At 38.6% G+C, this 27,288-nt stretch overlaps 1 protein-coding gene across 2 annotated transcripts; it reads left to right on the top strand.

Moving 5' to 3' along the window:
• The first annotated feature begins 253 nt into the window (after nucleotides 1–253).
• Nucleotides 254–26,359, top strand: SLC36A4 (solute carrier family 36 member 4). 2 transcript variants are annotated; one of them, XM_013006214.2, is made up of 10 exons: nucleotides 254–375; nucleotides 1,482–1,572; nucleotides 2,537–2,625; nucleotides 4,238–4,333; nucleotides 6,962–7,046; nucleotides 13,901–14,125; nucleotides 15,773–15,871; nucleotides 18,245–18,414; nucleotides 22,146–22,315; nucleotides 25,209–26,359. In XM_013006214.2, the coding sequence occupies exons 1-10, from the start codon at nucleotides 254–256 to the stop codon at nucleotides 25,514–25,516; spliced, it is 1,455 nt and encodes a 484-aa protein (XP_012861668.1). In that variant the 3' UTR covers nucleotides 25,517–26,359. The 2 variants fall into 2 exon arrangements, with proteins under 2 accessions (XP_012861668.1, XP_045149064.1); XM_045293129.1 differs by lacking the exon at nucleotides 254–375 and having other exon boundaries at nucleotides 1,545–1,572; nucleotides 2,537–2,596.
• The last annotated feature ends 929 nt before the right edge of the window (nucleotides 26,360–27,288 follow it).

Raw genomic sequence — 27,288 nt, forward strand, 5'->3', positions numbered from 1 at the left:
AAAACAAAGGAGAACATTTTTTAACCCATTTATGCTTTTCACTGTACATTGGTTAGTCCAAGCTGAAGAGCCACTAGATAAGCCTAGTTATGTCTCTTAAATAAACTTCAACTCAGGGTTTTACTGTGGATTAAGTTTGGACTGATGTAGTGAAGATATGTGACATTTCTTAATCCTTCTGGATTCGTTTATACTAGCGTTATTTTAGTTTTTAAAAGCAGTAGTAAGTACCCTCTTTCTCTTTTGAAAAGATATGGATGTCATGAGACCCTTGATACATGAGCAGGACTTTGACGGGACGTCGGATGAAGAGCGTGAACAGGAGCTCCTGCCTGTCCAGAAGCATTACCAATTGGATGGTCAAGAGGGCCTTTCGTAAGTCTTATGGTTTATGCATGCCTCCTTTTCTTTTGATTCAGCGTACATTATTAATCTTTCATAGACAAGGACGGTATTTATTTAGGTACTACAGAAGTCACAGAGACAAGAAAGGGCTAGTCGCAACCCTCATGGAATTTATTGTCATTTTGAGAATGAAAAGAAATACGTCAGACTTCTGCATGACAGAGCAGTGTGTAGGAATTCCTACAGTGGGCATACAGATCAAATGCTGTGACTCTTGAAAGGAGGGTGGCTGATTGGATGGAATAGGAAAAAACGTTACCAGACGTAGCCTTTGAATGTAGGCCATAGGAGGTGGTAAACAAACGTGCCAGGAGTGTGCAGTGGACTGTGGGAACTTTTTTTTTTAAATCTTCTGGGTTTTTGTGTGAGTGTGACACTTGCCGTCACTAATGGAGTTCTTAACATAACGATGAAGCAAAGTGAAGCTTAATTGACTAGAGCTGTAAATGTTAAAAACAAATTTTATACAAACCTTTTTTGTTGTGTAAATGTGGTATTTTTCTTGATCAAGAGATTGCCTTCAAATGCCTCCTAGAACCACTTCTTAGTTTATATCTCTTAGCAACTTCATGGTGTCAGAAAATTAGTTAGGATTGATATTAACTCAGGGTATACAGAGTTGTCAAACTGGTATTTTGTTATCTTAATTAATTTTATCTATGATTGATTGATAATCCTAGATTAGATATGTGTTTTCCTTTTTTATATAGACAGTGCTACTAATAACTCTCTTACAAGCCTAATTATGTAATTGTCAACCTTGTTCTGAAATGAAGTGCCGAGGCACATCAGTTTTAGCCCAGAGTATCTTATGAGCACATTACTTTATTAATTTACTGTGTGTAAAGCACTTAATATCTCATCATTCTCCACAATAACTTGTACCTGACTGTGTGTGCAGTGGTAAAGACAGGACTTGGACCAAGGAGAGTTCTAAATTAGTGGTAAAGTGAAATGTTCCTGGGTTGCTTACCTAGAAGAATTCCCATTTCCCTTTTAAGGCTTGAACCATAGCCATGCGATTTTAATAGATTTTGTTCTACAATATTTTAAATCTGACAAATTTTACTTTTCAGGTTTGTACAAACTCTTATGCATCTTCTTAAAGGAAATATTGGAACTGGCCTTTTAGGACTTCCGTTGGCAATAAAAAATGCAGGCATAGTGGTAAGAACTACCTTCATAAATCTCCAGTTGAGCTACAGTAATTAATTAAGAAAGAGTAATCAATATAATTCACAGCAGACATTACTACAAGCTAATACCTGTCCTGACTTAGATATTTGGTCAAAAAAACTTGGTCAGATGACAACTAAGAGATCATTTAGCTGATGTATTTTACAGTTACACAAACTATTAAAATGATGTCCGACCTGAGAATTAATTATAGTTTTCATTTCTACTTAAATATTAATTTGAGAAACATGAACAAAATCTTAAAAACAGTGTTTGGTTTTCCCAGGAATGGTTACAGCTTATTAGATTTTCAGGGAGTTAGGCAATGTGTTCATTTCCACAAATAAATTTATAGCCCAAACCAAACCCATTGACCTCTAGTGAATACAACTCAGGCAGCCCCAGCCTTACAGCCTAGACTGTGCCGTAAGGCGAATGGAAGCAGGGGAGCACCGGGCACTGGTGGCTGGGTTCAAACTGCACACATTGCAGTTCTCTATTTATTTCCAAGCACAGTTGTTTGCACACAGTAAGGGCCTGACTAACAACCGGCAGAGAGTAGATTGCCACAGTCCCAGTTTGATATACTGCTTTTTAGCAAATTAGAATAATGATATACAGCTACATATAATGAAGGAACACCGGTAGGCATGGATTTGCCATCTGATGTTAAATGAAATGTTTCTTTCCTGCTTTTGCATATCTATTCTTTACATTCTAAGTGTTTGGACAGCCAAGTTAATTAAGTAGAATCCTAGGAGGTTTTCATAAGTATTACAAGAAATTCTTTCTGTATTTGAATTTATTAAGCTGCTTAAGCAAATAGCTAAACATGTTCAAATGATTAAATATTTAATCAGTCCAAACTAGTAGTTGTTTATTGTCTCATTGCTTTTCAGGCAACTACATTTTAAAAAAAATTGTTTATTTGACTCATAAATTTTCTTCCCCACAGCTTGGACCAATCAGTCTTGTGTTTATAGGAATTATTTCTGTTCACTGTATGCACATATTGGTACGTTGCAGTCACTTTCTATGTCAGAGGTAAATGTGGATTTGTTAAGTTTATTTTCATTTATAACTTCAGATACTCTTACATTCCTGTTGCTTTATGCTTAGAAGGTTTCTCCCCACCCCTGTAGTCTGTTATGTAGACAAGTCTTTGCTAATGTCGGAACACACAGTAGTACCTCATAGCACTTAAATATAGCCACAATTTGATTATATTCTTAAAATAATAGCCTTAGTAGCAAAAGGGAATCACTTCTTTTATTTATTATAAATGAAAAAATCAACAAAGCTATATGGGAGAAATGGAGGTAGCAAAATGATATTTAATTTGTTAGCGCTTCAGTTTGGGTTACCGTGCCCATAATCCCTTTGATGTTCTTTTATGAGTATATTGTTGGTTAGTCAATAAAATATTGTTCTTATGTATTATGGCTTGCCTGAATTGGCCAATGGTGCAACTGTATGTGTGTGTTAAGGATTACTTATTATAGTAGACTAGTCTTCTAATCTTGACATCTTTGTTTTGATGCTCTTAAAATTTTGGGCAAATCATTTATGATCCTTAAATAACCACGTGTATTTGAAAATACATAAAAGTAGAAAGGGTAAATAATACCTATTTAAAACTAACTGCCATCGAGTCAGAGCAAACTCATAGTTACCCTATAGGACAGGGTAGAACTGCCCTTGTGAGTTTTTGAGACTGTAACTCTTTACGGGAATAGAAAGTGTGTTAGTCTGGGTGGACTAGAGAAACAAATCCAGAGATACTCATATGTGTGTGAGACAGAGCTCTACATAAAAGAGCAATTGTGTCTTAACACATCCCAGCCTAGTCCAGATCAAGTCCATAAGTCTAGTATTAGCACATATGTCTGATACCAGCCTAAATTCCTCTTCAGACTCATGCAACACATGCAATAATGCCTAATGAAGGAAGATCACAGGCCAGTGCGTAAAAAGTCTTGTGGATCCAGTGGTGGTGGAAGCATCTCAGTGCTGGTGTGGGTCTTCACGTGGCTCCTCCAGCTCCAGGGTTCTGGCTGCCTCAGTGTAATGCCATCTGGCTTGTCATCTGGAATGGCTCTCAGAGAGACAAGCAGAGACAGTGTCTGGCCTCCAGTGAGTTATTTATCTCCATTGTGCCTCCAAATGAGGTCATCAAGCTGTGACCTGATTGACAGGCTAAAGTCCACCGCTTCGCAAGTTGACAGATTATGTAACTGCTACAGAAAGCTCCATCTTTCTCCCGAACCTATTTAATGATACCTCATTAATTATGATTAAGTGAGATACTTTATGTGAATATATGTTATAAAGCCCTCTATGATACAATCTCACGTGCTTTTAAAAACTGAATACTTTAAATGGGAACAATGTAGTTTATATTAAAGGAAAACAAAACATCTGTAGATAGATAAATTTTAAAAGTAAAAAGTAGTATGTTGGTAAGAAGAAGAGACATACAATTGAAAATCTTCATGAGATGTGCTTTAGGAGAGAGGGGTTGTATAAATCTTGACATTTTGAAAACTTCTCTGACATTGCATATTTCTGTGTTCATTATTTCTTGATGCTCTTTTAATGTATCATTTGATGGACCAATGAAAAGCTGCCCTTTGATAAGTGTTTCCTTACATCACAGGTTTAAAAAGTGCACGTTAGGTTATAGTGACACGGTGAGCTTTGCTATGGAAGTGAGCCCCTGCGCTTGTCTTCAGAAGCTGGCGGCCTGGGGACGGTAAGGACTTGCTATGTTACGAATGCTTACCCAGTTTTCCAGATGATTGATTTTCAGGTGTTTTAATCTGGCACGGTATGCAAATAGCAATATGGTGGAGGTGTAGAGTTGGGGAAATGACCACAAATAGCCTTGGCAGTTCAACAGCTATCAACCCTAGAAAGAAGGACGGCGGGGAATGATGACCCCCGGATGTGGGAAGGGGCTGTTGCATTGTGGGGATTGTACTCAAGGTCACAACATAAATCGTGTATGGATTGCTGGATGGAAAATCAATTTACTCTGTGAACTTTGGCCCAAATCACAATATCCTGTTTTGAAAAAATCCGTTCTACCAATTTCTACTCTTTGACCTCATCCAATGATTTGTTTTGGTTTTATTTATTGTAACTGAAAAAAGTCACGAGATGAGATATAATAATACCCATATTATAGGCTAATATGATGGTAGATTAATTGATAGAAAGGTAAGTCAAAAAGTATTGCTATAAAATAGAAAACCGTGTTAAACAAAAAGAAAATGTGAAACTTATTTCTCAATATATCTTTGATTTCAGTCTCTACTCTTCTAATGGTGGTATTTCCATCTCTAACTTTTCCTTGAAGTGCTTTGCACTTGTTGATTTACACCACATCAAAATGGCAGTTTGGGCATCTTCAAGGGACTCAAGTCATCCCCCACCCCCGATATTTTGTTTGAGCAACAAAAACAAGTCTGTAGGGGCACAGTCAGTGGCATAGGGTGGAAGATAATATTTTTTTTACAGAAGTCTCATAAAATATCCCTTACTACCCTTGAAGAATGAATTGATAAAATCATGATTTTTTAAAAAATTCCTTGACTCAACATTCTTGGCCTTTTTCTTACCAGTGCAATTTTTACTTTTCTTAAAACCTCTTCATAGAAATCTCCTGTGATCACCTTGTGCTCTCTAAGAAAATCTATCAAGATTATTACCTCTTGGGAATAGCAAAAGGAGTTGCCATAACCTTTTCTGCTAACTTTTGAATTCAGGTGGCCAGCAGATCCCTTCAAAGCAAGTCCTTGGATTGGACCTTGCTCTCTGGGTTGTGTTGGTACTGTAAAACTTGTCCCCAGTTACAATATGTTTAATAAACCCATCTTCATTAGCTTCAATCTTGCTGTAAAAACTGATGGAAATACCAGCTATTTGTGCTGGTTGACCTTTGTGTAACACCTATTTATACTGTCCCTCTAAGAAATTGTTCATAGGGAACCCTAACAAGACGAAGATAAACATATTACAGAGGTAACTTGTCTACAGCCATCCTCTGGTAGGAGAGACATGTTTAAACATGTTTTGTGTGGAGTAAACTTGTGCATATGTGAACTGGTACCCTAGCAGCAATATTTTTTGACTCACCATGGAATGTAGCCTTTCTCAGGATCTTTAGGATGTTAGATTGGTTGATGAACTTTCCAACGTACTGATAAATTGAGTGTGAGAAAGGGGAAACAAAACCTCATGCCTTAGGGACTTGTCTCCAGACTCCGAAGCCCCTTCCTCTACCTCAGCCTACAGACAGCTTTTTCTGCTTGCTTGTTTGTTTGTTTTCATGAAGAAGAAGGGATTTCAGAGAACCATGTCTGGAACAGCTGTGGGTGGGCGACTGACAAGTGGCTGCAGACGTAGTAAGAGGACCCATAGATGTCCATCTTCAGAGAGAGGGGACTTGACTTCAAGATACCAAGATGACTTGAGACCCCACACGAGCCCTCGGGAATTCCGGAGAACAGAAGCGTTACAGCAAGAATGAAGATGAGCAAGACCCTGCCAATTTCAAATGGGACAAGGAGAGTCTGTAGAGTAGAGACTAGATTGCTTGACAGCTTGACAAGACATTAGAATGAAAGGAACGAAGTAGTCAGACAAGAAACTAGAGAGAAATAGTAAGTGTCCGCTGTCACAGTGACTGCTCCTGAACACACGGAGGGAGCTGGGCGGTGCAGCGCTCACCCAGGTGGATTTGTAGCTTGTTTACCTCCCATACCCCAGGAGTGTGCATTTGACTGGTGATATCCCTTCTGTATTCTGCTGCATTCTTGTTCATAGATTACAAAATTCAGACTGTCTTATTGAAAAAAACAAAACAAAAGCCACTGAGAAAGTCTCTGGTGGTGTGCTTTGTCCCATGTCCCAATTCTCTCCGTGACAGAGCCTTCTCGTTTACTTGGGCAGTGGAGGGCAGGCTCCTCATATCTGCCAAGGACATGAAGCTGTTCGCATAGGCAATAGACTGGGCTGGTCTGAAAGATGTCTTTCAGAAGTAGAAGATGTGGGCTTAGTCTAAGACATGAAATGTTTTTATGAAGACATTGTTTAAGCATATACTCACTCGTGCCTCATCAAGTGAACTTCAGAAACAGATAATGTTGGGAGAATCTTGGTCTAATAGAACATTTTTTTGCTCTGTAATCATTCTAGTGATAAACGTATTGGTCATAAATGTAGGTCCTTATGGAAAATGAATCCTTTAAATGTGTTTTCTTTTAAGCATACAATATATATGACTATCATATGTTCATAAGCAGTTAACAAGAGATATAAAATATGTGGGCATTTCTACAGGCCGTATTGAAACTTGTTTTTTGGGGTCTCTTTTCAGGAGTGTGGTTGACTTTTTCCTGGTGATAACCCAGCTGGGATTCTGCAGTGTTTATTTTGTCTTCTTAGCGGAAAATGTGAAGCAAGTGAGTATCTTCCTTCAGTTATTGAAGTTATTTTCCTATCGTTTCTCTGTTGTCCTGTTTTCTCCGTGGAAGCCATGTTTGGGTATAAAAATGTGTTCTTTTCATAAATGATGTTCCTCTGTAGACTTTCCTTTCATCTTCTCTTTTGCAAGTTGGATTTCTGTTGTTACTGATTTTATTGCGCTTCATAATATCAGTTACTCTTGTTCTTTTCCATCAGAATAAGATATAAGTACTGATTCCTAGTTACTGAAATTTTACATCTCAAAAGCATACACAGGGGAGTTTGGGGAGTCTTTCTTTGATACCAGTGTCATGTAAAGACACTGCTTCAGCCAGCAGCCTAAAAAGTAGAAGAAAAAGGAAGGCATTGCTCAAATGCGTCCTTGTTTAAAGAGACTTGGAGTCAAGAATGGACCCTTGTTTGGAGGCCGCTGGGAACAGTAGCCTACAGCCATGGTAGCAACTGGCAGGCTATCTGAGCAAGGAAGCAAAGCAGTGAAATCAAAGTTCCATCACTCACAGTTATGCCAGTCTTTTTTTTCCTTTCTAATTTTTGTATTGTTTTTATTGTTCCTAAATTACTCCAGGCTTTTCTTTAATGATTATTTTCAGCAATAACATTTATCTATTATCTGCATGTGCATGGTGAATAGTCAGGGTATTTTGTGGGTATTTTCATGCAGAATGGTGTTATAAATATATTTTCTAAAGAACCTATATTATATATAAGGCTCTCTTTTCATGACTTTATATTTAGATGAAATGTCGACAAATATATTCTATAGAAGCCCAGATAATAAATATTCTCAGCTGCATAGGCCATGTGTTCTTTGATGCAGCTGCTCAATTTAGCCCTAAATGATGCACAGGTAAATAGGTATGGCTGTATCCCAATAAAGTTTTATTTGCAAAAAGGAGTGGTAGGCCAGATGCAGTTTGTGCGCAGTATGTGTGTTGAGAGTGTCCCTGCGAGCTCTATTCAAGGCACTACTTTCGAGTTTCCATGTTTGTAGAGTTTAGTTGAATTCTCTTTTATAAGTTATAAGTTTCTCTCACAGGGCTCTGTCTAGTTGGTATTCAGGGTTTGTACTGTGTCTGCTCCCTTGGCCCTGCCATCTGGAAAAACGGTATCTCTGGAAAACTTCCGCATTAGTTTAGATGGTGTCGGTTCTCCGTCTGACTTTCCCCTCTCCTCGTTCCTGTCCAGATTAGAATGCATTGCGGCTTCTTCTGCAGCATTTTAAAGATCAGGCCCAGTCATCCTTAAGTAGCATTACTGTGGAAGTGAATTTTCACCACTAAACCACAAGCCCCACGAGGGACGTGGCAACTGTGTTCGCGTAGCACCTCAGAGTAGCTGGCATAGCATAGGTACTCAGTATGGCGATTGCATTGGCAGGGAAATGAATGCACTACACCTGGAGGCCTCCTTAGCCAACTGACTGGAAGAGGTGCATATCTGTACCCATTCTAATGAAAGGTGGCCCAACAGAACGCTCAAACTATAGAACAATATCACTGTTATCACAGGCCAGCACTGTTTTGCTGAAGACCAGCACCGGGTGCAGCAGTACATTGACAGGGAGCTTCCACAGGCTCCGGCACGATTCTGAAGAGTACGTGGAACAAGGGTTATCAATGCGGATGTCAGATGGATCTTAACTGAAAGCGAAGAATACCAGAAAGATGTTTATTTGTGTTTCATTGACTGTGTAAAGGTATTCTGCTGTGAGAATCATAACAAACTGTGGATGTCCTTTAGAAGACTAGGAATTCTGGGACATTACCTTGTGCTCATGCGGAAGCTATACATGGATCAAGAGGCAGCTGTGCGAGACCAGAACAAAGGAATGTTGCATGGTTTAAAATCAGAAAGGTGTGTGTTAGGGTTGTATTCTCGCCTCATATTTATGAATGTGTGTGCAGAATAATTTGAGACGCTGGACTAACAGCTGTGACATGCAGATGACACACCTTGCTTGCTGAAAATGAGGGGGACTTGAAGCACTTGCTGATGAAGATCAAGGAGTGTAGTTTGGATCCCTAATCAGTGCTCATGGAAGAAGAGTCAAGGGATCAAAAGAGGCGTTGCATTAGGTAAACCGGCTGCAAAAGACCTTTTTAGAGTATTGAAGCACAGGATGCTGCTTTGAAGATCAAGGTGTGCCTGACCTCAAACATGGCATTTCCATCACCTCATATGCATGCGAAAGGTGGACATGGAATAAAGAAGACTGGAGAAGGGATTGATGCATTTGAATCGTGGTGCTAGAGAAGAATATAGAAAGTACCACGGACTGCTCAAAGGGCAGGCAGGGATGGTGAGACTTTGTCTTACATACTACGGACATGTTGTCAGGAGAAAACAGTCCCTGGAGAAAGACGTCCTGTTTGGTAAAAGAGCGAGGTAGTGAAGGCGAGGGAGGCCCTCTAGCAGTGACACCATGGTTGCAGCAATGGGCTCAGCATAGCAATCATTGGGAGGATGGCGCAGGACCAGCCAGGGCTTCGTTCTGCTGTGCACCAGGTTGCTGTGGTTTGGAACTGACTCAGTGGCAACAAACAACAAACCTGGAGGGATTGTTTCTTTCGAATTTCTGTAGTATTTCGTTTTCTTTTCCATTTTTTTTAAACAGCCCTGTACCTGGTTTAAAGTGCTCAATTAATTTTGTTGTCTGAATGACTTTAACTCTTCTGTTCGGTTTTCTTGTTGACCTCAACCTTGCTCAAACACTTTCTCAATCCTTGTCTGTCAGCCCCCTCCCCATGGTGGTTTTTAGTTTTTGACACCCATGCTCATCCCTCTCACCTGCAGTAAAAGGAGTGGGACACAGATTGGGTTTGTGACTTCTGGCCGTTCTCATGAGGGTGCTCTTAGATACTGTCTCTGAGATCCTCGATGCATTTTATAGTTTTTCCCTCCAGCCTGATTTTACTTCTTTTTCCAAATACTGGACTTCCACAGAGTATTTATTCTTCTTTCCCCTTTCCTAGATGTTTACAAACAATTAAATTCTTGTACAAGATTTTCTGAAGGAAAATCCTTAAGTTTCGAAACATCATTATTCAGATACAGGTGTTCCTCAAACACAGGGTTCCTATTTCTTGGTCTCTTTCAGCCCGAGACTAGTGCAAGCAGAGCTAGGACCTAATTTTCCCACAATCGTAGTCCTGCCCTAGAAACGCGAGAACACTCAGCCTTGTTTATGCTGCTTTTGTTTATCAAAATAAAGCTTCAGTGCTTCCATTGTCTCTATCCATTACAGACGTGTGCGTTTGATCTTACCAATGTTTTTAATGCCGCCAGTCGTCTGGTCCTAAGACTCCTGCCTCCACCATGGGGAGGAGACAAGACAGAGATGATTTCTGTAGACTACATGGGGGAGATGCCTTTGGGAGTTGTACAACCTAATCATTGTGACTTTTTCACTCTTTTCTAGCAGAGCTGCCAGCAAGCCTCTGAATTGATGAATGATGCTAATAATTAATGCCTTAGAACCTTATATTTTGTAGCTGTGACACCTATCATTTAATCATTACAACTACTCTGTGAAAGAGGCACTCTGCTCATTTTATGAATGAGGAAACTGAGTCTCACAAAGCACTGTCTAGGACAGTGAGCTAAAACCTAAGTTTCTCACACATGTGTTAATTGTTTATCCCGCAACAGAATATTGTTTGTTTTAGTTTGTGTATGTCATACAGATTAGATAAAATGGATGGAAGAAATGTCTGTGTTAAGATTGGTGACTTTTCCTGTGAAATATTATCAGTTGCTTTCAGAGAGGGGAAAAATGCCTACCAAGCCCCATAGAAAAAGATATGCAGTTCGTGCTTAAGGAAGAACACATCATCTGGACACAGAAGGTAGACAGTCACCTGTGCTGGGTGAGATCAGAGGTTTCCTCCCACTCTGTAGAATTCAGGGCTTAGGTACCAGGCAGACATGGAAGCCTGCTTTATTACTGCTGCATGGTATTTCTTGGTCGCATTAAGCCACCAGGCAAGTGCAAGGAGAACTAGAAACTAATTTTTCCTACAATCGTAGCCCATCTTTCTTCTAGAAGCGCCTCTTTGTTCACACTGCAGGACACTCTAGAAATGCTCACTGAATAAAATAGTGTCTGTGGCTATGGGGATGGGATATTACATTAAAAGAAAAAAATGTGCTGGTATCACATCATAGCCTTTAGTGTCTGGAGATAAGAGTTTAAATATATGTTCTGTCAGTTTTAACGTCAACATTGGGAAAGACTCAAACCAAACTCACTGCTATCAAGTCAACTCTTAATCCTATCGCCCCTGGAGGACAGGGTCTGACGGCCCCTGTCGGTTTCCAAGACTGTGACTAACTCTACAAGAGTGAAGCGAGTTGTCTACTTGTCTCTCTCCTGTTGAACGGCTGATACGTTCGAACTCCTAACCTTGTGGTGGTAGTAGAACTACTACGCCATCCCCTGAACCCCGCTTCATCCTCAGTTTCCTTATTTGTAAAATGGGGCCAATAACAAAATCTCCCCTCGTTTATCTTGAAGATATTTTAAAGCTCAGCTGACCAAAAGTTTGTGCAATCAGTTGTAAAATGTCAAACAATATGTAAATGTAGGGTACTGTGACCCTAATTTTGCCTTCGGATTTGCCAAAGAACATAATCTGCCTTTGGAATTATAACCATTTAAATAACTGCATCAATCAAAAGTAAATAAATAGGGGGTTTTAGTAAGCTTCAGCTCTCAGTGGAGTTTAGTAATTTTATTTTATAACATTTATTTCAGTGTTTTACATTTTGGTAAACATGTGAGATCATAGGAAGTCCTATTAGATAGCCCATCTCTGTCTCTAGAGGGCGCCAAAGGGCTCAAATGTTTACCTGAATCTTGCTCTAGGTATGTATCTCCATCTTTATTTTACTGTAGTTTTTAATCCTGAAAATTTTATACATGTCTTTCTCTCAAAGAATATTAAAATGATTTGAGGTCCTTGTGATAGAATTACATTGCACAATAGCTGAAAATTCTACTATTTTGTTAATTGATTCTGTAACTGCTTTGCTTCCTGCCAGGAATCCTTGCTGGAGCTCAACTTGAGTGGTCTGATTTAATTGTTAGGTACTGCATTGATCAGAAGTTCTTGGCTCTACATAGTTTGATTATTGAGAAATTACACCAATGAATAAAACATGTTCTTAAAATCCAAGATAGTTGAATTATTTTGTTTTCTATTTCTAAATTCAAAAAGTAAAATTTTAAAAATGATGGCAAAATATATGGTATGTGTTTTTAAATGGGTCCTGGTGTTACTTGAGAGTTTCTTAATCCAGTATGGGTTATAATTTGTCTTCATAGCTTGCTCTGTTTATTAGCAGTTTCCTGCAACCTAAGATGATATGTAAATTTGCACTGCCGCTGATAATCCTTTCCTTGGATTTTAAGTTTAAAATTTATAGAAACACTTGAATTGTTCATCATATCAGAATTTTGTTGGCCTTTCGGTAGACATGCTTAATACATTTAGAAAGATGGCAAAGAGGAGGCCTGATGGCTTCTTGGGCCAGCCCCCCTTTTAGAGATAAAATGTAGCTGTTAAAAGCTAGAATTTGTATCCTCAGATTTGCATTTGAATTTTAGAACCACCACTTTCTGGCTTGATAGTGCGATAGTGATTTACCTACTCTAAACCTCAGTTTCCTCAATTATAAATTGTAATTACTAACACCACCCTACCCCAGAGAGGTGTTTTTAGGATTAAATGAGATGTTGCATCTAAGGCAGTATTTGTTGCATATAACACAATATCTGGCATATAGAAAAAAATTTTTTTTAATGCTAGCTACTTTTATTGTAGGGTTTGGCTCTTAGGAACTTGTATGCCCAGAAACTTGGTAATGTCTGGATACTCAAAAGAGGCTACAGTGTTCGGGGGGAAATAGGTTTTCACTGGTATTTAAATTTCAACATGATTTGCCCTTTGTTGTAAGTTTCAAAGATTGTTTTTATTGTCCTCTATAATTTCATTCTTATTTGAGTAAACTGGATTTATGACTAATTTACTCAGAGATAATTTTAGTTAAATAGCCCTGATGAGTCATTCTATCTCTTGAAAATTGAAATTGGGTTATAAAAGTGGCTAAATATGCTGACAATAGATGAGTATAATGGGTGAAATTGGTTTATCTTATGGGAACTTTTTTTTTGGGGGGGGAACTTTTTGATATAGGAAAAAACTTGTTTACTATGTAGCATGTAACCATGCATGAACCTAGCAGATCTGTAATATTATTTTCACACGTGATGATAATTTATTTAAAATTTGCCCTATAAAACACATTTGAAGTTAGGCCATCATTTTAAAATTTTATTTTCAATGCAGTGCATTTCTAAGAGGTGCTTAGAACTTGTTTATTACTCTGAGGAAAATAAGTTAAAGTAGAATATCCAAAATTGCCACTTTAGGTAAGTATGCTTCCAATTTCAATGATTTCAAAAGATCGCCAGGGCCATGAGCTTGATGGATAACCATAAACTTAAAGATAAACAAGGAAATCCATCCTCATACTTTTCTAATCAAATTTATTTTCACATCCAAAAATAAGTTATTTTTCAAGGAAAATAAATATAAGTATATATTTATAAAATCTAAGGGTAAAGTAAGATAATTTATACATATATATAATCTTATATGTCATATACAGATATATGTTTCAGGAAGCCAGAACTTTGGAAAAGTAGAAATAATTTCTTTGGATTGAAAATTGTATCAGGAATTTATCCTAAAATGTATAGATCATAATATTCTTTAGACTTTGATGAAAGTTTTTTCTTCTTTCTTATTCTCCCAATATTCCTATGCAGATTCATGAAGGATTCCTGGGGAGTAAAATGTTGGTTTCAAACAGTACCAGTGTACCTCACTCGTGTGAGAGAAGTGTTGACCTGAGGATATATATGCTTTGCTTTCTCCCATTCATAATTCTTTTGGTCTTCATTCGGGACCTAAAGAATCTGTTTGTGCTTTCGTTCCTTGCCAACATTTCCATGGCCATCAGTCTTGTGATAATTTACCAGTATGTCATTCGGGTAAGTATAATATGTATTAAACTGAAAATCATGTTTGTTTGTTTTTATATTAGTAAAAGTTTTGTTTGCTTTGGAGGTAAAAGGAATGCTATGTAAAGACATTTACTTAATATCTGGTACATAGTAGATGGGCCAGTAACTGCTGCTTTCCTGGTGAGAGAGATTGCTTTAACGGAAGCGTGTTTGACAAACAGATTGAAAACAGGCTTTGTGAGTGTCTCAGGAAGTTGTAATATCTCCCTAGTATAGTTGTGAGATTTAGGATTGAGCTGTTGGTACAATAGCTAACATGGAACAACGAGCTCATTCATTGTCTTTATTCCAAGAAACTAGTATAATAGTTCCATAATTGTCTTTCGCTGTGCTGCCACCACATCAATCCACCTCCACTACACAGACTAACCTCTTTATCTGAAGCACAGCGCATAACAGTCTTAACTGATTATGGTTGTTTGTAGTCTGGCTTGTAAGCTGGTTTCCTTAGAAGAATATGTTGATGGGCTTCAGGGAATCTGCAGGTTCATTAAAGTTGCTTGTAAGGTTTTCTATTCCCATTTAACATATGCATTCCTGCTCCCTGCAAGGGCGCAGTGACCCCCAAAGCGTGGACATCCCTATCCCCTTCTCTCCCGAGCTAGTCCATCTGGTGTGCTGCTGACAAAGCAATGGTTTTACAATCCCTCTCAATATGCATTTCAGACTCTCATGGTGGATTGGTCATCCCTGCAGCCTGCATCCAAATTCCAGAGCCTCTAGTCTTCCTCTTTTTGCACATAGATTTGTTTGTTTGCTTTCAATTAAAAAGAGTTGGTCATTTTGAGTGGGAAGTTTTTATATTTTAATGCCAGCTCCATCACTTAGTGGGGTTTTTACAATGGGCATATTATATGACTTCTTTAAAGTTCTGTTTGCTCTTCTGCAACATGAGGATTATAATACTTCATTATTAATTTAACTCAAAGTTGTCAGGAGGGTTAAATAAAATAAAAGGTGTATAATGTTTTCAGTAGATTATGAATTGGGGAAGGGTATGTTCTATATGAATTAGGAAATCTTAATTCCCCCCCCCCTTAAGACAAAATATAAAATCTTAGGAAGTAGGGAAGTAAAACAGAGTGGAGATAATTGTAGATTTCTCTGGTGGGGATTATTGCATATTGCACCAATGACAGTCCTTAAATGGGTAGAGTTTTGCCAGAATTGAGAGGAAAAATCTTAAAGGGCTGTAAGGACCATGCAGATGGAGTGGAGAATGAGTTACTATTGGGCATGAACAGCAGTGTAAGTCTTGATAACTGGGGACATAGCTCTCAGCTCAGAGTATGCTTATATCTTTCCTGTTGTAGCAGGAACCATTTCCTCAACGTCAGCAGCCTTGAAGGTGGAAACAGGTCATCAGGAGCATTTGGCTCAGATGGAATGTGTGGTCAGTCATGAGGGAAACTATTGCTTTTGGCAGTGAATCCTAACAACGTAGCTATACTTAACACAGGATGCTTACTATGTGTATTAAAAAGGATTATTCACTTTTATAACATGCATCTTCTGTTGTGAAGCTCAGAAGTATGTGGTTTTGCTTTCTTTCTAAATTCTTTAAAATAAGTAAAAGTGTAACCGCTCTTTTTTTTTCTTTCTTTCATTCTTCAGAATATGCCAGATACTCACAATCTTCCAATAGTGGCTGGGTGGAAGAAATACCCACTTTTTTTTGGTACTGCCGTATTTGCTTTTGAAGGCATAGGAGTGGTAAGGACTTAGTCTTCATTATAATTATAATTTTTAATTTTAAGTAAGCAAAAAATAGCCAGACTCAATATCTCGTATGTTTTTCTTTGCCTCTTTTGTTGTCAGGTTTTGTATTTCTAGAGCATGATTTGCAGGTCTGTGTAATAGACTTGAATTATAGTTGTTTTTTCTACTAACCCAGAGCTTAATCTCAGACATATCACTGACGTGCTCTAATTCTCATCTTTATTTCAAAATGGAAAAATTAGGCTTACTGATTTTTTGTGGAAATTTTCAAACATTTACAGAAGTCCGAAGAATAGTATTATGAGCGCCTGTGTACACTTCATCCTGCTCCAGTAAATCATCCCTTCCTGGCCAGTTTGGGCTCTATCTAAGCTATTCACACAACTCCAGAGTATTCTCAAGCACATACCAAATATCATGTTTAATACTCTCAATGATTTCACGATGTGTGCTGAAATTGTTACAAAATCAGTTCCATTTAGAGTTTGGGGGCTCATGCTTGCTTTGAGAAGCAAAGTTACCCTAGAGCTCATCCCACGGGGTACAAGTGTGCGGAACATTTGGAGACTGCCGTTCCAGAGGTTTCCATTATTGTAAGCCTCTGTTTTGTGGATTGGAGGGAAACAGAACATTCTGTTTTCTCAGCTCCAGAGCTGTGTTTCTTACTCTAATGGTTTGGTGTGGGAACAGAAACACTTATAAACGTTTATGTATATGAACCTCAGGCAAAATCGATCTCAAGGGTAATTTAAAAAAAAAAAAATTTTATTAGGGGCTCATACAACTCATCACAATCTGTACATACGTCATCTGTGTCCAGCACTTTAGTACATATGTTGACTTCATCATTCTTACTACACCCACTTTCCACTTGAGCCCCTGGTGTCAGCTCATTTTCCCCCTCCCTCCCCCCTCCCCCCGATAATTTATAATTTATTATTATTTTATTATATCTTACCCCATCCCACGTCTCCCTCACCCCCTTCTCCGCTGTCCGTCCCCCAGGGAGGAGGCCGCGTGTAGACCTTGTCCTCTGTTCCCCCTTTCTCCCTCTCCTTCCCTCTACCCTCCCGCCATCGGCACTCTCTCCACTGGTCCTGGTGGGGTTCATCTGTCCTGGGTTCACTGTATTTCCACTTCCTATCTGTGCCAGTGCACCTCCTCCGGTCCAGCTGGATATGTAAAGTAGAATTGGGATCATGGTAGTGGGGTGGAGGAAGCATTTAAGAATCAGGAAAATTGCATATTTCATCGTGATTACACTGCACTCCGATTTGCTCCTCACCTCCCCGCAGCCTCCAGGGTAATTTTATGCCACTTTATTTACTTGCGTTTCTGTTCTCTCTCCGTTCTTCTTCAGAGAGCTGACAGATCCGCAGGTCCCCTGATCTCATGATCACTGTGGCAGTGGGAACTACAGATTTCCCCCTCTGCCTTTAACTAGCGAGCCTCTCATCAATTACTGGACATCCCCATAATTGTTCTCTTGACATCTCAAGTTCATCACATCCAAAGTCAGACCCAGTCTTTCTCATCCCAAGCCAGCTGTACTTCCTCTTTTCTCCTTTTTTCATTTTTCTTTCAGTCACTTGAGCTTGAAACTAAAGATACGTTTTTTTACTCTGCCCTTGGTCCCTGTTCCCGTCAGTAATTAAAGCATGCTCTCTTGTCCTTCCCGTATTCCATGTCTGAACTGTACCCATAACACCGGGCTGTCCTCTGCTCGTGTTGGTGCTTCCGTGGAGTGACTTACCTGAAGAGTGAGGAAATTACCAGTGTTAGTGTCTTTTGAGCTTGTGCAGACTGTGATTGGCTACATGCAAGGCTTGCAGCCTTGGTCACAGCCTCGAGCGGACTCAGAGACAAGGGAACCAAACGTGATGTGGTATTCTGAAACAAGTAGGTTTCCAAAATAAAACGAAGGAGATGAGTGGAAGAAGAAAAGAATCCAAATCAAGAGGGAAGTTTAGTTACTTAGCGAATGGCGATGTGCTGGTCCCTGGGGCACACGCACCAAGCTTGGGTCAGTGGCACATGGGGACTCTATGTTGTCTTTTACGACTCTCTCTAAATGTGAAATTATTCTAAAATAAACTTGACTTCAAACGAAATGATGGGAAAGTTTATTAGCTAAGATCCATTTCAAGTTGCTTTATTTGAAGAATTAAAAGTACATAGTTTTAAAATATATGCAGCATATATAAAAATATTTCAACAACTATGTGTTGTTATTTTAAAGGAAAAATGATTTACTTGTAAACTACAGAAAGCCAATTGTATAATTCAAGACTCTAGGTTGTTTTGATTTACTTCAATTACATGTAGTATCATGTTCTCTTTAAAGAAATCATTGCATTCTTGTCTTAGGTCCTCCCATTGGAAAACCAAATGAAAGAATCCAAACGCTTCCCCCAAGCGTTGAATATCGGTATGGGGATTGTTACCACTTTGTACATAACCCTAGCAACCTTAGGGTACATGTGTTTCCAGGATGCAATCAAAGGCAGCATAACTTTAAATCTTCCTCATGACGTGTGGTAGGTGAATGAGTTTGCTAATCCCAGTTTATGCTTTTGTGATTATAATTTGCCAATACTTTAAGGTAAAAATGCATTCTTATATTTATGGTTTAAATGGTAACTTCTTACTGTAATTTATTTTTATAGCAGAATCATTTCATCATCTTCAGAGGAGACCATGTGTGAATTCACAGATCCTTGTTTGATTTTGTAAGAGATACAGTACAAATTGTAGTATGCTCCAAATTTGAGTGAATTATAGGAATAAAACTTGGACTCCTTTTGATATAAAGGAATTTAATAAAACATAAAAAAATTAATTTTTGTTGCCAAAACAAAACTACACACTGTTTTCCCAATAATATACCTCATGGTTTATTATCATCATTATTTTACTGGTAAGGAAAATATGTACCTTAAGACTTTTTAGAAAAGAGATGGGGCACATCAATAAATAAATAAGATAAAGTGGTACATTTTAATGTTCTCTTGAATATTAGAATATTCTGCCAAGTGACTATGAGACTGCTTTGCCAAGTGAAGGAATATGTAGGATTTTCCCTTCTGTCAGAGGTTGGTCTTTCGGAATTTAAGAAAGAAGTTGACAGTGATTACCATGTGGACTGACTTCCCTACTTACAAATGGAACTCATTAGTGTGGGTGGATGGGAAGAATAAATGCTAAATGGCTGTTTCTCTAACGGCAGGCAGCTCCGTTTGCTGCTTAGATAGACTTCTGGGAAACCTTCCATGTCTCACCAGACTGGTGAATACTGGCGCAACAAATAATGTCTTCTGACCCGCCTCCTGAAGAGGCTCGTGCCCTGTTCCTTCACCGTTCAAACCCTGGGCCTGTCTGGGGCCTGCATGGGATACAAAAGGTCCTGGGACAAATGTAGGTAGGAAGCCATTTATGGCAGGTCGTTTCTAGGAGAGAGTCTTGGTTGCACACAGCACACAGATGTGTTGTACTTGTCTTTTTAGTTTTACTTTAGTATGGTATATTTATAAATTTAAGATTTATAAATTTTTCGAATATATAAATTTGACTCAAGGTGGGACAGACTGGGGTGTGGGGGAAGGAGCTGATACCAAGGGCTCAATAGAAAGTAAATGTTTGGTAAAAAATGATGGCAACATATGTACAAATATGCTTGATACAATTGATGTATGGATTATAAGAGCTGGAAGAGACCCTAATAAAATGATCTTTTAATAAACAAAAAGAGAAAGGAAAAGATGGGACAGACTACACAGTAGTTAACAGTTGCTTGTCATGCGTTTCATTAGCCCATAGTTTAGGGTCTCTGTGCACCAGAGCCGACTCAGTGGTACCTGACCACAGCCACGTAGTTGATTGTCAAGGTTCAGTTCCTTCAAATGTGCTCTTTAAAATAAATAGTGTAACAGTTGATAACATGCACTGGAACCTTATATAGCTTAATATAAAACAGACTAAATAGGATTGTGAAATTATGCAAAGTCTGTACAAAGCAGTGTAGTATTTTCTGAAATAACTAAAGATGCAATTGTCATATGAATCAGCAATTCTACTGCTAGTGATCTACCCAAGAGGCTTGAAAACAGGTACCCACAGATAACTTACACACCAGATTTCTTTGCATAGCCAAAAGATGAAAATGTATCCTTCAACAGATGAAAGCCAGTGCCAGCAAGTGCAGACTAATTCATAGTTTCTCTATAGGACAGAGTAGAAGTTCTGGGGGGTTTCAGAGCCTGGGGGTACAGACTCTAACTCTGTACAGAAGTAGACTGCCACCACACCATTCTCCTGCAGAACAGCTGGTGGGTTTGAACCACTGGCTGCGTAACCACTGAGCCACCAGGACTTTTCTTCCATAGTACAATCAAATATTATCCAGCCATAAAGAGACATGAATTTCTGATACATGCTATGATATAGATGAACCTTCAAAACATTTTGTTAAGGGAAATAAGACAGAAACCAAAGGATAAGCATTGTATGATCCCCTTTATGTAAATATCTAGAATATCTAGAGACCAAAGATTGCTAGTGGTTTGACATAAATTACTAATTATTAATTTAGCTAATAGACTTTCTTTACCAACAAGGAAGTCCTAAATTGGAAAAATTTGCATGGGACTAGCTGAATTAAAAATGGGATGTGGAGTTCCTTGGGCTGGCAAGAGAAGGTTGAAGAGTGCAGTGTTGTGTGTTGAGTTTTTGTGTGCACGTGAATGCCACATCATGATGAACTCTTCTAGGTGAATGAATTCAGTTTACTGCTCTCAGTTTCTCTAGAAGTTTATGGCATTTAAACCAGAGCAGGAAGAGATTTCGTTTATACCAGTATTATAATGGAAACTGTTGAGATTTGAAGATAATCATTGAGTATCGATGATATAGCTAGTTCTCAAGAGATCATAAAGTAGCGAATAGTAGATATTTAGGTTCTGCCTTACTGAGTCTCTTTGGTTGATAGTATATATATTATTGAAGCAAACATATTTTGCTACTTTTATTCATTTTTGTGACACTGCTTTCCTTTTACTTGCCTGTGGCACAGCACACTATAGGATTCCTCGTGGCACAGTGCTTTAGCATGTGGCTGTTAACTCAAAGATTGGCGGTTCAATCCCACCAGCACCTCTATGGGAGGAAGTTGGAGCAATCTGTGTATCTAAATATGACAGCTTTTAAAACCCCAGGGGGCATTGCTACACAGGTCTCAATGGGTGGTTATGGGTCTGAATTGACGTGACAGCAGAGTTGCTTGATGCTGACTTGACCCGACAGACAAACTGAGAATGAATCAATTTACGTTTACCTTTCAGCTTGTTCATTTGCTTTCAGTTACTGGCTTTTCAACTTTAAAAAATATAACCCACAGTAAGAAAGGGAAATTAATTTTCATCTCACATCTAGAAGTTTGGTAGAATGTCTAATTGCCTTTTTTTAAAATCGGCAGCATTTAAACATTTTTTTTTTTTGCATTTAAACATTTTTATAAAAAATTTATTTGCCATATTTAACAATTCATTATTACCAGTGGAATCCATCATGTGCGGCCACCACCAATATCTGTTGTCAATTTTCCATCAATAAGTAGATACTCAATGCTTTCTAAGCAGGAATCTTTTCCCTTCCCTCCTGTCTTATCTCAAGTAACTAGTTTCAGTAAACCAACATTTAAAAAAATATAATTTTATTGGGGGCTCTTACAGATATTATAACATTACATAAAGCACTTATATCAAGCAAACTTGTACATATGTTGTCATCATTTTCAAAACCTTATCTTTCTACTTGAACCCTTTGATATCAACTCCTCCTTTTTTCCCTCCTTTCTCCACCCTCCCACCCTTATGAACCCTTAATAAATTATGTATATTTTTCCCCTCTAAACCTTACAGCGTCTGCTGTATCCCTTCAACCACATTTTTGTTATTCATCCCCTTGGGAGGGGGTAATACATCCATCCATCATTGCTATCAGTTCCCCCCTTTCTCCCCTTTGCCCTTCCCTCCCTGTGCCCTCTTGGTATCTCTACTCCTGTTACTGGTTCTGGGGGTTTGTTGACCTGTCCTGGAATCTGTGTGTCGAAAGCACTTATCTATACCAATATGCACATTCCCTAAACCGACATTTTTAATGAAATGCTAATGTAAATTTTTCTTTTGGGTTTCCCGTCTATCTTAAAATAAAAAAAAGGATGATAGCTAGAGTAATATGAAGAATGACTAAATTTTGATTTTTTTAATTACAGGTTATATCAAGCAGTGAAAATTTTATATTCCTTTGGCATATTTGTGACATATTCAATTCAGTTCTATGTTCCAGCAGAGATCCTTATTCCTGGGACCACATCCAGATTTCATGCTAAATGGAAGCAAATCTGTGAATTCGGGATTAGGTCCATTTTGGTTATTATTACTTGTAAGTATCGCTATTTAAATATGTACAGTAAAATATGGGTAGTGATATTTTTATGGTTAAAATTCTACTTAAAATGTGTATTTTAATATTTACAAAATAATTTCATTCACCTAGCCAGGATACCTTTTTAGTTTAAAAATCATTTATTCTACTTCTGTTCAAGAAAAAACAAATCAGATCCTCAGACACTTAAAAAACACCAACTTTAATTATTTTGAAAATTCATTAGTAATGCTCAATATACAAGTGTATATTTAAATTAGTTATGTAGTGGGCCCATTATATAGATGATATCCATTTTATTTTGGTTGTCATTTTCCTCAGGTTTTTTATTTTTGCTTTTATGTACTTAGCAGCTGAGCAGGGCATGACCCCCTGCAGGTGCACTGGGCGGCTCCGTGTGCACTAGAAATCGTGACTGTGGCATCGGGTAGGTAGGGCGAGAAGACACGCCAAGCTGCACAGAGCTGCTGCACGGGTGGACGGAGGGGAGGGCCTTTCTGTGTCCCGGTAGCTCATGGTGGAGTCAGTGGTGTGAGAAGGCACCATTCATTGTTTGTGTAATTAGAGTAAATCTCAGTGGTTCCACCGTTTTGTTGGTGATACTGTAACAAAAAGTATTCTCGCTCTGGGACTCCTGCGGTCACCGCTCACTTGCAGTGTGACGTAAAACACCCCACACAATGTTTTCTCTCTCTTTTAATCAGGGAACTTTCTGCCTTAAGGACGAATCTGTCTTGAGAACGTTGTTCTGGGAACTAGTAGATGAGCTTAACGCATACCTAACAGGCATTCCCAAGTGACTGCATGTGCCTCACTCAGGACACCTGTTTTCAGGAGCCCTCTGATGAGTGTATCTGCATTTTAGCTTTTTTATGTTCCAATGGCTTAAAGTATATATACCTCTCTTCATTTGAATACTAACAGTATTATCAAATAATGTACCTCAACATTTTTTTCTTTTCCATCTTTATTGGTTGTATAACATTTACAGGATGAATTTATGTAATTGTAATTATACTTTATGTTTTAAAAGGTGTTCGACAAATGAAATTGTAAGGTCTAAGCTCTGTAATGTTCTTCCACATGGCTTTCCAGCATCTCACGTAGTGTGGTGTTCCCTGATCCCTAGATGACTGGAGGAACGCTTCAGGGAAAATGGGTTCCACAGCGGTTTGCTGGAGAACAAGGGTCCAGTCGGGCGTGGCTGGCCTCCTTTTGATGAGTAGATGAGATCTATGCGTAGATGAGACACGGCTCCAGAAAATAAATAAATTTAGTGAATTTTTAAACATCTTCCTTGTGTTCAAGCGTTATGCCTTTATTAGAAGGAAATTTTGAAGAGGTGTAACAAGCATCATTTAATAGAAGAGAAATAAGAGAATTTATAAAGTACTTCTAGCATAGAGTTTTCACTTCTTCTAAATCAGTTTTCTTATTTACAAAGAGCTCAATTGGTTAAAGGAATTTTTATAGTTTGGGCTTTAATAATAATTTAAATAGAAAATAATTTCCCAGAAAGTATATAATTTAGCAAGAGAGACTTAGAAAATCCAAACTATTCTAGCTTGAAGAATAAAATAATTATAAAAAAATATTGAGACTAAAACAAGAAGGAAAACTACTTTATCATTTTAATCTAATATTGATGCCAAAAATTTAACAAAAAAGAAAACAAGTGACCAGTCTCAATAGATAATGAAATAAAGTTCTGAATATAATGTTAGCAGACAGACCCCAGCACCATAGTAAAAGAGTAATTCATTGTGTACAAGTAGAGTTTTTTCCCCCCAGAATAGTAAAGAAGGCTCACTTGTAAGGAAGCCGTTAAAATAACAGATTACCCATATGGATCTCCAGGAGGAAATCCAAATGATCATCTTAAGAAATGTTGACAAGGCATCTGAGAACATTAAAAACCGAGTCTTGATTTCCAGAACCCTGGTAGTGTAGTGGTGACCCGCTGGGCTGCTCACCTTGGCAGAGAGATGAGGTTTCCCCTCCCCTAAAGAGCTACAACCTCGGAAACTCACCAGGGCAGTTCTACCCTGTCCTGTACTCTCGCTAAGAATCAGAATCAACTCAATGGTAGTGAGTTTGAGTTTTGAGGGTCTTTTAAATAATTTTTAAAATTCAGTGAAATATGAGTATGTGGGTAATTTGCGGATATGATGTGGATAGAGGTGTGCATGTACTCTTCAACCTAAAAGCCAGCACGAGTTGTAGCGGGCGACATGGGGTACATTCCCAGTGAAGTCAGCAATAGGACAGGTGTGCTCACAGCCATCCCCTCAATCAGCTGTGATTGATCTGTTGCCATCCCTTCATTGGCTGATTTTCAAGTAGAACACTAGGTCTCTCTAAATAGGGGCTCCCAAGTTACCACTGCGTTAAGTATCTGGCTGCTGACTGCGAGAGAGGAAGTTCAAACCTACCAGCCACTCCACCACTACACAGGAGTAAGATAAGGCTGCCTGCTCCCATAATGATTGGTCTCGGGAGCCCTGGTTAAGGGGGCTATGAATTGTCAATCAACTTTATGTCAGTAGGTTTAGTGGGGTGTTACTACATGCTTTTAGTGCATCATAGAATGAGCTGTATGCCAGGATCATACAAATAGTTTGGAAATAAATGATACAAATTTCTCTACCTGATGTTTCTCAGCAAATAATTAAAAGATGATCAGATAGGAAGCTCTGTAGATGAGTCAGAATACCAGAAATGCTACTGCTTTTTTTTTTCTTTTAATTGTTTTTGTTCGAAAAATATGGCATATTTTTTCACAGACAATAGTTTTATCGGTACAGTCTTAGAATATTTGTATTGAAAAGATTCACCTTTGTTATGTCAATACCAAATATTTGAATGAAAAACACATATGTTCATGTTCCAGGTGCGGTAGCTGTTCTGATTCCTCGCTTGGACATCGTGATTTCCTTCGTTGGAGCTGTGAGCAGCAGCACTTTGGCTCTGATCCTCCCCCCGTTGGTTGAGATTCTCACGTTTTCAAGGGAACATTACAGTATCTGGATGATCCTAAAGAACATTTCCATCGCTTTCATTGGAGTCGTTGGCTTCGTATTGGGGACATACGTCACTGTTGAAGAAATTATTTATCCCACCCCCAAAGCCGTAGCCGATGCCCCACAGCCGCTCTCTTTAAATTTGAATACAACATGTTTGACAACAGCTTTGAAATAGTGGAAGAAGAATGAGGAGTCTTCTCCTTTTATCTTAATTCTGAACATGGTTAAAATAAGAACTTGGAGAATACAGTGTTATATACTTAGAAATAGAACCAAACTTTGTTTAATATGTTGGCAGTAAACCGTAATTCTTTGCCCATATTGGTAAACTGTGTCAGATCCTTTGTTTTAACTATTACAGTAATTTCAAGAAATTTATTTTGGAAATTGACCCCCAAAAAACTAAAGTTAAAAAAGTCAAATGGAACAAAAATAAAGCATAGCAAGGCTTCTATTATTCTTCTCAACCAGAGAGACTTGGGTCAGATTTCTCTCTCACACCCCACTCCTACTTTTCTGCTACCCAGTTCAGAGAGCAGGGTGTTAACATAAGAATGAAATGACGTAGGTCATGTTTCTCCAGGCCATCCAAACATTGTGTATAATTTGAAAATGCCCTGGTTATGTTTATGTTAGCCAGATACTTAAGGTTGGTCAGTGGAAGTATGGATCATTCCCATTAACCGGAACATGAACAGACAGAAACAGAAGCTCACAGCCATGGAGTCGATGCTGACTCGTACCGAACCCGGGACTACACATCAGAACATTTCCAAAGCCAGAATCTGGTCCTTCAGCCTTGTGAGGCTAATCCGGAGGCACCAAAGCAAGGTTCTGACACAGAGGTTCAATCAACTTTGGAAAGGGCTCAGTAGGTTGCCCAGTACAACTTTCTTATTGTTAAGGCTGCACAGCTCTGAGATCAAGAGAACCTTGATTTTAACTCTTGACTCCAGGGCTTTTTGTTTTTCACATCACATCTCAGAAAAAGAATAAATTATGTTCAGGTTAATTTTAATATTGAGTCTGTTTACCGATGTGTTCATACTTTGAAGGTAGGAACTCTTAGAAGCCAGCACTTTGACCATAGAAACCTCAGCCGGGGAAAGAAGCAGTGTGCCTCTGCGCTTGTACACCATCTGCTGGTGAAACTGCTGGGCAGCAGGGTGTGCACAGCTACATCACTTGTGGCTTGGGCTCTCCTTCATGTTTTGTCCCTTTCCTGGATTTTGTACATGCCGTCTTTTTTAATGGCTAGAAAATAAGAAACTGACAAAATGCAGGTTTCATGGTTCTTAAATCTGGGCTATTCCAGTGCCGTGACTGTCCCTATCACAGCCTCTTGCTGAACTGATGCGCAGAATAGCCGAGCCATGAAGGGATTCACACTTAGGAATAATCGGGACAACTATCGACTAAATGCCGCCACACTCCTGTCTTCCCCCAGAAAGCACTTCCTGTTACTCTGTGTTCATGCGCATCTATTTATAAGAACTAGAGAATTTCTGTGAACTCGGGAGAGGGAAATCATTTAATTTAAGATATTAAGGATAGAATTTTCTCCTGATTAAATTTTCTTTTTCAATTTAAAACATTGCTAACTTTCCATCAGGATGGTAGTACTCCATGATCCTGGACGTGGAGCTGTCTCCAAGACCTTGGCAGTACTGCCCAGTCTGTACTTGTGTATGTTTTGTAAATGGTGACTTTAGTGCGAGTATTTTTTGCTTACATCGTTAACTTATCATAGAGTACAATCCTAAAGATATTATCAGCTTTATTTTTTACATTTTTAGGTATTTTTGCACTGGGTATCACAAATAATAGTTGGGATAATTTTATGTTAAATATGTTACATTGAGCTTCTAGTCATACTAAGAGGATGTAGAAATTAAAGCGGGGAAAAAATGACCTTTATTTAAATTCATGCTATACAATCCTGAATTT

Source organism: Echinops telfairi, unplaced genomic scaffold (genome assembly GCF_000313985.2).
Source record: "Echinops telfairi isolate 266 unplaced genomic scaffold, ASM31398v2 ScPeMD7_1713;HRSCAF=2227, whole genome shotgun sequence".
NCBI classification, from domain to species: domain Eukaryota; kingdom Metazoa; phylum Chordata; class Mammalia; order Afrosoricida; family Tenrecidae; genus Echinops; species Echinops telfairi.